Genomic DNA, 11,160 nt, shown 5'->3' on the forward strand with positions numbered 1-11,160 from the left:
AAGTGAAGTTTTATTGAAAACCATTTTTAAGCAGCAAGAAAGTTAAAAATTCAAATGCTTTATTTCAAATAGAAACAAACTAACTTACAACACAACATACGAAGCAAATAAGTGATGGCAACATGGTCAATTAAACATCTTTTAAATCAAACATTCAACAAAAATATATGTCAGCTTATAAGGACACAATCTGCATGTGGTAATATATACAGCCAAGTGAAAAATATAAAAAGAAATATACTGTTCTGCTTAAGAACATGACAGTGAAGACTTTGGTAGAAAAAATGTCTTTATTGTTTAAAAGTGTAGTCTTCAAAGATGCTTCCTTGAATCCAAAGACTAAAAATTAAAGAGATCTATCCTATTACACTGCTGGAGGTTTCTGTCCGTGGGTAGTTCACTGACTGCTGATCCTGTAGGAATCACACAGTGATAATCGGTAACACAAGGGAAAAGGCAGAGTGGGAACAGTTGATTGTACACAGGAAGACCACCAAAGTGATGCCTCTGCTTCACTGGCACTCCCAAGCCTACTGCTCTTCTTGCTCGTTGCTGGTGTGAAGACTGATCTTCTGGACTTCCAGCTCCTCTGCACTGACCATGGAGGGATCGATGGCTGCGTACCGGGTACCGTGGAACTGCAGCAAGTGGATCTGTGGGACACGGGAAATAACACGGGAACAGCTGTAGAAGGACACTGTTCTGATAAAGGAGAAACATTCTTTCCAAGTAATTTTTGTGAGGATGAAACCACGGCTCTGGAGTACAACAGAAAACCCCCAAAAGCTGCTCCTCCATGAATGTGGCTGCTCCAACCCTGCCCCTTTGGTATCAGAGATCTCCGAGCACACAGAGCTCAGGGAAGTCAAGAAACAAAACAAGCACAGAGCAGGAGTTTCCTGCTGCTCTTGTGGCTAAACACATTTTCAGATTGAGTTTGAATTCAGAGACTCACCTGAATATACAGGTTGACCTCAGCACTCCTGCAGAGATAGGGGAAGTTGCCTCCTGTTTTGAGGTGAGCTCTCCTGGCATTGGGGTAAAGTTTATACATTTCTTCTTTCGCTTCCGTCGAAAGCGCGCTTTGGTCGAACACCTACAGAACAAGTCCCAGCAGTCAGCTCTGAATCTCAGATGTTGTTGTTACATCAGACTGGCTCTGTGTTGCTCCTAGAAGTGCCTCTCAGCTTCTTTGTGGAACAGTGTAATGAAATGAAAACAAGCAAACTTGTTGGGCACTGACAGCTATAGAAAGCCAAGGCTGGAGTACTGGAACATATGGCAGAGTTACTGCACCCAATATCCAACTCAGTGTAGCAGAGAAGAGTCACAGTGTTGCCCAGTCAGCACAAGGCTTCCCTAAACACAAAGTTACATGCTGCAAATGCTTACTAACTTGCTAACGGAATATCAAGCCCATCTGCCAAGGGAAGGAAACAGTGCTTAAGAAAAAAAATTTAGTTGACATGAACTTACATCCATAATGGTTACAGGGATGTCTCGGATTTTGTGAGGTTCTACATAGGAGTTCTGGCAGTTGAGGGTGAGTCTTGAGGCAAGCTCGCTCTGTCCCAGGCTCTCCAGCTTGCAGGAGAGAGAAACACTGATTTAATAACATATTTCACTGCAGAAAGTTAATGTAATGTGAACAATAAAGTCAAAGAGAAGATAGTTTTAAATGGATGAAGGTTATAATTCCAACTCAGTACTAGTCTGCATGAGACAAACACTTAGAGCATGTTCCATTAGTTGCTCCTGCCCCCAGGGAATGGCCTACAGATGTATCTAAGTACTTTCTCCTCTTTCATCTTAGTTCCTTAACTTCCTCTCTTTTGATCTACATAAATAAACACAACTAAGGTAAAGTCACCACACCAGTTAAACTGCTGGGGCTGTGACAGCACCTGCTAAAGATCCATTCCTCACTCCTCCTTCCTGGGCCAGGGAATGAAGAAAGCACAGAAATCCCTACACCCTCCTGCTCAGTAAATCTACAGAGTGACACCACAGCCATTGGAGCACACGGATACCTACCCTGTCCACCATGAAATCAATCCCATCTGCCATCTCAGGATCTAGAGGACCAGATGCAAAGTTGCCAAGGACAATTTTTTTCAGCATAAAAGCAGGCATCAGCCAAAAGCTAGAACAGAAACAAGATGTAACAATCTTCAATCACCAAGGACTCCAGCATTGAGATGTTTTGTTGTAAACGCTCCCTTTCCTTGCACAGACTTTGTGCCTTAACTTCAAATGAAATCCTGAAAAAGCTTTAAGAGCAGAGAGAGGGAAAACATGGCAGCTTGGTGCTTGAAATGTCCTGGGAGGCTTTTAATCCTACATAGCAAAAGGGTATTTTAAACACACTGAAGAACACTTTTCTTGCCCTAAACTTTTGTTAGAAAACAGGCAGAGTTTTTAAATCTGACCACACATCCACAGAGGATCACAGAACAACTTGTCTAATTCCACACTCTCAGTTGTGAAAATTTCCACTCTCCTTGTGGTATAGCTTTAAAAGTCATAAGCATTCCATCCCACACCTCCCTTACCCAGGTTGAATGAGATTAGACACATGTCCAACCCAATCAGTGGGACATTTCATTGCAAAAAATTAATGCCATAAGTCTGCTTGCTTGTCCCAGTCTTCCTTACCTGTTTGCTGTCCATGTCTGATTGAAGATAGAAGTGTCACTAAAGGCATTACACAAGATCAGAGACTGAACTCTGGGAGATTTGTGTGTGTATTCAGCAAATTTTTGAGCCAGAAAGCCTCCCAAAGAAGCTCCAAAAAGGTGAACCTAATACAAGGAAAAAACCCATAAAACAGATGACGTTACACTTGTGAAATGTAACCTCTGAGCCACAATGCTTGATGACAAAAATAGGTCATTCAAGTTTACCCTGTCCCCATAATCCATTTTTTGAAACAATCACTATTCCATTCATCTTCTGGTTTTATGAGTGACATAAATGTGATGAATACTGACAGAAGGAAATGTTCCACACAGAATCACAGTGCAAACTTCTTTGTGTTCCTCAAGCTTAAGAAAAACCCCGAACATTTCACTTTGTTCTCCATAACTATTCCAACCCAAGGTACTTGACTTGGTGTTCTGAACTATGTGAGTTAGGAATGATAACTTCCATGGGATCTCATGAAAAACTGAAGTCAACCCATACATCTTAATAAGCATAGAGTAGCAGTTGAATTTAGGCCAAGTGTTACAATTTCCAAGGGTATTCACCTTCAAAAATAAACTAGTTTCAAATGTGAAATTGCAACACAGCCTCTTTATTTATAGCCTGCATTTTTGTGTCCTATTTTATACACTGGCTCTCAAACAAGACTCTTTCAAACATCAGGATTTTACTGCAAGGATACATGCACTTCCCCATCTCCAGGCACTCACTTTATCCAGCTGAAGGTGGTCTAACAGTTTCCTGAATCCATCACAGAACTCGAGGTGATCCCAGTACACTGGATACTGCAACTAAAATTATACAAAGTTAGGAAAAGCTGGTCTCAGATCAATCTGCTTCAAAGTCATACTGGTTCTCACATTAAAGGTTTCGGGACATCAACCTGCCTCTCCTGCAGGGTGAGGCTCCTCAGCAAGGTCCCACAGTCCAAGGGTGCAAACACCTCCCCCTCACTTACACACAAATACACAAAGCACTGCAGAGCAAGTTTGCTGGGGAAAGTGCAGCATTGCCTCATCCTGTAGTAAGTGGGAAGGGAGGCTGTAACTGTTCTTCAATAGCACGTAACAGCTACAGAAATCATTAACTGCTGCAAGAGACACAGCAGGACTCCTAAAACCAGGCTGTTTAATATTGTACAAATCAGCCATTTCAGTTCAGCTCAGGAGCTGGGAAGCCACAGAAGAGCAGGCTGGGTTTGAAGGAGTGACACAGCATTTGCAGGTATTATATGGGCTAAGAACCACATTATCCACCATCCAAAAGGAAAACATGGAAGCCCTGAACTAACTCCTGTGTTTGCCTCAGCACTAACAAAGATCCAGCTGGAGGCAAAAATGACTTGTGTCCAGGACACACAAGGGGAAAAATAGGCCGAGAAATTAATTGTGTGCATGTACAAGGTTTTGGTTAAATGCTGCTGTGAACACACAGCAGATTCCAGCCTGGATCTACACGCTACCTACTCCAGAGTGCAACTTAGTAGCAAGTTTTTGGTGGATTCCCTTAGTCAAAACTAAGAAGTTTGTTATCCAATTTCTGATTAGAGCAACAAGCACGAGCACACCAACTCTGACACAGGACTGAGGATACTCACAGCAATAACTCTGTAGCCCCATCCAGTCAGTGCCAAAATTTGCTGGAAAAACACATCTGCAGTTCCACTTACAGGAGGGAGAAATATGAGTGGGCAGCGAATGCTCCTCGGTCCTGCATCATACAGTGACCAGACTTTACTGTCATCATCATCTACTATTATCTGGAAAGAGAGGCACAGGAGCGACAAGAAACACAAGACAAGTGAGGTTCTTCAGCCAGCTTCCAGGATTACTTCTAGAAATTTCCATCATCTAGTAAATGTTATCATACTGATGACCATCTTTTATTCTTCCTCACAATAACTTTCTTCTCTAAGGTTGTTTTCTAACTGGAATGACAATCATTGTGTGGACATAGCTGGAGCAGAACTGCGGCCGTGCACCATCAGACCAAATGCTTTGTGCACCCTGAGATAAGCTGGACAAGGAACTGCACCTCAGGGAAGGAACTTCCATGCTCAGGAGAGACCCAGGAGGTCAGTTCAGGGTACCAAGAGCAGCAGCTGGAGGCTGGAAGAGCCAGCACTGCCCCAGGGACAGCCTTTTAAACAATCATCAACATTTGCATTCATGGACAGAAGATGTTACAGGTCTGGATCCATGCAGGCCTGCTGAATTAAGCAGCTAACACAAGTTATTGATCTGAAATGCTTAGAGCTGCCTGCCAGAAACAGAGACACACACAGCTCCCAGGACAGCACTGCAAAGCTGAGCTGGGAGGAAAAACCATCATCTGGCATCATCTGGCATCATCTCAGGAGCATCTGGAGTGCCCAGGACACACGGCTGGCTGAGGCAGATTATTCTCACAGGAGGTGCTACCATTAATAAGCAGCTCCTCATATTCATCAATATCTTCAAAAGTATAAGAATTGGGCCTTTTTTCTAGCCGTGCTAAAGTCTGACTTGTTTTGACAGGGCCTGTTCTACCAGCAAACTGTTTTGTTTATTAACATTTCCTTTCAACTTCACAACCCAGCAGAAGCGTGTGGCTTGTACCAGATAACAAGCACAAACCTCTGGGGAAAGCCCATGTCACACAGTGGGAATTCATCTCCTCTGCATCAAGATTTTACAGCTTTTAGAACAGTTATATACAAGCACAATTTACATTTCCAAACCAGTAGTTAAGCTTCTCAGCAATCAGAGAACAGTGTAACACAAATCAGATTTGCTTGACTAACAAATCTGCTCCTAATAAAGCCAGTATTTCAGGCTCTGGGGGCATACGAGGAATCACATGATACTGTTGTTTTCTAAAGTCTTTATAAAAAAAGGAAGACTGCATACCAGAGCTTCCAGATCATTGGAACCATTCAAACATAAACTTTCTATAAAAGCTCTTCCAACTCCCCCAAAAACTACCCTTTGAACACAACTCCTGGGCTCCAGGCCTTGCCATTCTCAGCTGTCCTCCCACCAGTAACGTTGGATCTGTTCAGGGTGGCTCCCTTGAGTTTTGCAAGGCCAGGGTGTCCCTTGCTGAAGACTTTTAAGAATGACTTCTCTAAGACAGGGAGCAGTGTAAGTAAATGGAGATTCACAGCCAAAGCCAGAGATTCAGTCAAGAAATGTTATTTTCTGTGCTGTACTTCCTATATCTGGTCAGGGCAGGAAGGGTGATGGAGCTGTGCATTTCCTGAGCCTGTTAGGAGAAACATCTCAGCCCGTTCTCCAACAAACTGCTGTGGCTCTGCTTCCTTAGGTCGATCTATCTGACAGCAGTAACCAAGGCTGGTCATTCCTTCCTGCACTTCTGGGGGGGATAATGCATGCAAATGTATTCCCAAAGAGCTTCAGATATTAATTACATCTTCAAATTGGGCTTTTTTTTTTCTTCTCTCTCCAGTAACCAGGACTGGTTTGTTTATTTCTATCTTCTTCACCCCCCACATTCACCACTGTGGCATCTCTCGATTTTGAGCAGACGAAATCACTCATGAGGGTGAGGCACTCCCTGGTCTGAAGGTCACCAGGGCACCATCAGCTTCAGTTTACACATGTCCCCAGTTATGAAACCCTGAGCACTCACAGCAGCTGGAGGCAGTGGCTGCTGGCAGTGAGCTGCAGTGTCACAACATCCCCACGGCAGCAGCACCGTTGTAACCACAACCTCCAGCTCACTATATTGCATCCCATAAAACAGAGCCTCAGAGCACTCACACCTCTTTCCACTGAAACACTTTCTCCTGGCTTTGCTGACCTGGTGAGGTACTGCCTGAAGGCAACAGCGTGACACAAACAGACCCAGCAGGTCTGGTACTGCCCAGAAACAGCTGGACAGCCAGGGACAAACAGAGCACATGTAGTCAACAGCTACAGATCTTTCTTAATTGCAGAACACACAAACTGGCAAAGTGAATGAAAATCCTACAGCCTTAACGGTGTTCCTGCAGCCAACACTGCCATCCAGATTAGGGAACCAAACCGACTGGAAGTCGGCTTAGCCCAAAACCAAACTATAACACACCCCAAGCTAAGCAGGCCACTGACTCTGCTCAGCATGTACGGCCCCATCAGAGACTGTGCTTGCAGAAGCAGGCTGGGGGGAAAGGCAGCACTGTCCTTCAGTCTGGCAGGAGCCTGGGCTGCTGCTGCAGGTCAGGCTGTAACCACAGCCTCAGCAAGCCTGACCTGCAAAAGGCACACGTGAGAGCCTGACCCGGTCAGGAGCCACATCCTAGTGCTGCACCCTGTGCCTTCCCTGTCCTCAGCATGTACAGAGTGGGAGCTGGAGCACTGCACACCTCCAACACTGCCCTGGGGACTGCACACCTCCAACACTCCCCTGGGGACTGCACACCTCCAACACTCCCCTGGGGCTCGGTGAAAGGAAGTGGAGAAATCCAAGAGAGAGGAGAAAGTCGTTGGACAGCGTGATTAAGCAAAAGACATCTAAAGGACACACAGCAGAAGAAACCATTTGGGGTTTTCCACCATGGTTAAGGATCTTCCCCTTCTCAGTAACCCTGTGTGAAGTCCAACTGCTGAGAAGTTGCCTTTAGATGCTGCTTTGGCCTGAGGATGATGTGTAGGGACGGTGGAGGTGGCTCTGGCAGCACAGGGTCAGTGCTCTGCCTCGGTGCAGTGCACACAGGCAGCTCTGAGAGGCCACATGTGATCCCCAGCACACACTGTTTCCTTGGAGTCTCCTCCTCAGGCATGGTTGGGGTCAGGACAGTAGGTACTGCTGCTGTGGGTCACAGCTGGGAGTCTCTGCTCCCCAACACTTGCAGAAGTGACCTTTAAGAAATATATGAAAATGAAGGGTGTGCTTTCATGCACTCACATGACACATGGGGCAAGAGTTCAGGAGATAAAGCAGGTCAGTAGCATAGCCACAGCTGCCCTGCATTAACCACACAGTTTGGCTTCCCCCTGCTACAAAACAAGGAGACTTCACCCATAAGACAATTCCAGCTGTACATACCTTTTTAAGAGGAACTGTACTTCTGAACCAGTTATAGTCAGGAGAGACTTTAATCTCTCCCATGATGTTTAGAAAAACCTCAGTCTGGGTCAGCCTGCAAAAGAGAAAGTGAGAAATCAATACAGCAGCTTTCCCGTGGGCAGCACTTGAAAGCTGTGCTGTGGATATAAAGCATTGCAGGGGGATTTGCTCTTATCAGTTGATGGCACTACCTCTGACTCACACCAAGTTTACTTTTGCTCAGTTTTCATCACAAACCATGTAATTATTCCCCCAAGAGGCAGTCACCTGACTGCCTTACTGCACCACCCTAACTGTGAAATGATGACACTTTTGTAACAGCATTCCCCTGGGACAGCTGCAGAGAAACTCAATTGTGTTGCAGGCTGTAAGTGGCTTAAAGCCTTAAAGGAGGTTTTTGATTTGTTTTAAATTGATAAAGCACTCCAGATTTATAGCTAATAAATATTCATACAGTTCACTCAGCAGCTCACACCACAGACATTATTTCACGTCTCAGTATTCAGATCATGTCCTTCCATCCCAGTATAATTGACCCAGAGGAGTCCCAGAGCATATCAGGAACATCATCTGATCTGAGGCTTACTTTACAGAAGGTTCCTGAAATTTCAATTCTATCCACACAGAAGCAGACTCTTGTCAGGAGTTACCAATGAAGAGACCTTTGAAACACAACAATTAATACATTTGGAACAAAGTGATTCAGAGTTGGGGCCACACAGGAATGCTACTAATTCACTCCCCAGTCAGAATGTCCAAGCACACATAATGAGCATCTTATAATACTCCATTAATTAGTAATAAACACTGAGGTAACTCCAAGATTTAACTCTTTTTTTTTAAAAGCAGCTTAAAAGAGACCATTAGCTTCCATTTATACAACAAATGGCATCAAACATTTTGAAGCTTGGAGACTCAATAGCTTCACCCTGAAAGCCAACTGCCTCAGGAGATTATTTTCATGCATTCACACACAGCACTGAGCATAACAAAACAAAGAAACTTTTGCTCTTGTTACTTAACAGTTGCCAAGCCTAAATCAATAGGTTTTGTTTCTTAATTCTTCATAAAATAAGACCTCGTTGTGTTCTGTGAGTCACTGCAATTCATTTCTCCCTGCAGGAGAGCTGCCGGTGGGCAGCTTAACCAGCTTACAGGGTTACAGCTGGATTAACAGTTAGTTACAATTTCCTCATCTTTCAGTCTTCATTTGCCACGTTCCAGGTGCAGAAAACATGAATTTTAAAAGGGGAAGTACCTTCTGAATTGCAAGACAACACACACCTTCCACAGAGCACGAGCTACACCTCTCACGTCCGAGGGTTTCAGGTGGGGAGTTCACCTGTGTGGCGAATTTGTAGTTTCATTTTGGTGCTTGCTCCAATTATTTTGCTCTCTATCACAGTCTGGCAGCAGGTAAAAATACAGCAAAAGTGAAAAATACCTATTTCCAAAGTGGAGCAGGTGCAAGGATGCATTACTGGACTGGGGGACAGTGGGTCACTGGAGAAAGGAAGCAGCGGTTCAGACTAATTCCTCTCCATAACCACACACCAGTGGCTTTCTAAAAGCTGTTTAGCAAACAACAGCGTGACAAAGTTGTGGCAGACATAAATTACAGGAAATGCCTTAAAACACACATTATCTTGGGAGTGTTATATTGACAGGGCCAAGAAGCAAAAGTCACGGCCAGGGACTGCCCGGACACGGAGGCGCCGGAGAGGGAGACTTTCTACTGATAATTCTGCCTGCCAGAAAGGGTTGGTAAATCTCTCCCCATTGTGATCACCTCCCTGCTTCTGCCCCCTCAGTCCTTCAGCACTATTAAGGTGATTCTTGTGGGCTGGAGGCACAAAGCTGTGTCATTACACTGGGTAAGGAAAGGCTCCAATGCAGGTGAACTTTGTCCTGCACCTGCACCTCATCTCACACCATAGTGAGTTTAGAGTCCACCTGAAATCTAAATTTTGAGCTTCCCAGCTCACCTGTTATCACTTGTGGAAGTGAACCATTGGCCTATAACACCTGGGCTGATTTTCCCCAGCTTCCTTATAAAGGTGCATCTGTGCCTACCACTCCTAAGGGCTGCCCCTCTTTTCAGGAAAGAGAAAATAGTTTGTCTTTGATTAAAGAAGTTTTTGCTGATGTCCTGTTACTGAAATGTTGTTTGGGTTTGTTTTTTTTTTCCTTTGGCACAGAAATGTAGCATTAAATTTGCACACACAAACACCCATGTCAACAGCAACACATGCTTTCCAGCTGCAGAAAAGCTGAACCACGAACTCGGCCACTAAAGGTAACTCAGACCACAAAGAACCGACCAGGCTCTGAAGACCCAATTTTCATTTTTAGGAAAACCAAACAACCCGAAGAAATCTTATCTCCCGAAAACAACTCCTCTACAAGAAGAATCACCTACGGATGACAAGCAGTTGGGAATGCTCTCCTTGTGAGTTACCTCACCACACCAATGACATGCTCCCTTCATTACTGATTTAGAAAGGCAATGAGAAAAGATTTACGGGTAACTGGGGCACGGCCACAGCACCTTCCCCTCTCCCTCAGCAACACTCCCATCCCCTGCTCCATCCCCATCTCAGCCACACTTGGCCCCCCCAGCTTTGCAGGGGGAAGGAGACAACCGCCCACTCAGCACCCTCAGCGCGGGCTTCCCCCCCTGCAGAACCGGCTGAGGCGGCCCCTTCCCTGAGAGACCCCCGGAAAATGAACCCCAGGGCGGGGCTGACGGGCCGAGTCCCAATACTCTCCCTCAGGGGTCCCTCCAGAGCTTAAAACACACCCCCTGCCCCTGCAGAGCCCTGCGACCCCCCCGGCACAGCCCCTCAGGGAGTAACACCGTCCCAAACAATGAGAGAGGTGCCCGCGGCACCTCAGGGCCCGCCCGGCTCCTCAGAGCCCCCCTGAGAATCAGGGGCAGCAGGCCCGTCTCCACAGCGACAGCGGCAGACCCCCACCTTGCCCGGTCGGTGCTGGGCGCTCACGGGCTGGCAGGGCCTGGTGAAGGATGCCGGACGAGGAGCAGGACAGGGATGAGGATGAAGATGAAGATGAAGAGCAGGATGAGGACCGGGATTTCCCCCCCCCCGCCCCGCGCGCCCGGCCGGGGGCACGCGCCGGCCGCCGCTTCCGGGTGCTGCGCCCGCGCCCCCCACGTGACTCCCGGTGGGCGGGGCGGGGGCGGGGCCTGGGGCTCTCGCGTCGCCATCGCCGCCGGGGTGGGAGTCACGTGCCCGCCCTGTAATTACCAGTGGGGGGGGGAAGGGACTGTAAAACTTAATCATTCCGCCCCCAGGGGCGCCTGACACTATCCCAGGTTGCTCCGACCTGGCCTTGGACGCTCTCAGGGACGGGACAGCCACGGCTTCTCCGGGCAACCTGTCCTCTGAC

The 11,160-nt window shown here is 46.5% G+C and overlaps 1 protein-coding gene across 1 annotated transcript; it reads right to left on the minus strand.

The window, feature by feature from the left end:
• Positions 1–42: 42 nt before the first annotated feature.
• Positions 43–10,918, minus strand: SPG21 (SPG21 abhydrolase domain containing, maspardin). Its single transcript, XM_064669219.1, has 9 exons — positions 10,728–10,918; positions 7,732–7,825; positions 4,301–4,462; positions 3,414–3,494; positions 2,656–2,801; positions 2,035–2,143; positions 1,477–1,584; positions 956–1,096; positions 43–653 (listed from the first exon to the last, which is right to left on the minus strand). The coding sequence occupies exons 2-9, from the start codon at positions 7,792–7,794 to the stop codon at positions 531–533; spliced, it is 933 nt and encodes a 310-aa protein (XP_064525289.1). The 5' UTR covers positions 7,795–7,825; positions 10,728–10,918; the 3' UTR covers positions 43–530.
• Positions 10,919–11,160: the final 242 nt, after the last annotated feature.

Source organism: Pseudopipra pipra, chromosome 12 (assembly GCF_036250125.1).
Source record: "Pseudopipra pipra isolate bDixPip1 chromosome 12, bDixPip1.hap1, whole genome shotgun sequence".
Classification (NCBI taxonomy): Eukaryota; Metazoa; Chordata; class Aves; order Passeriformes; family Pipridae; genus Pseudopipra; species Pseudopipra pipra.

Bases quoted from the DNA above. Each gene is read 5' to 3' on its own strand.
- SPG21 (XM_064669219.1), bottom strand. From the start codon at position 7,794: ATGGGAGAGATTAAAGTCTCTCCTGACTATAACTGGTTCAGAAGTACA. The intron at 4,463-7,731 runs GTATGTACAGCT...CTCTCTTTCCAG, and splicing joins GTACAGTTCCTCTTAAAAAG to ATAATAGTAGATGATGATGA. The intron at 3,495-4,300 runs GTGAGTATCCTC...GTATAATTTTAG, and splicing joins GGGGCTACAGAGTTATTGCT to TTGCAGTATCCAGTGTACTG.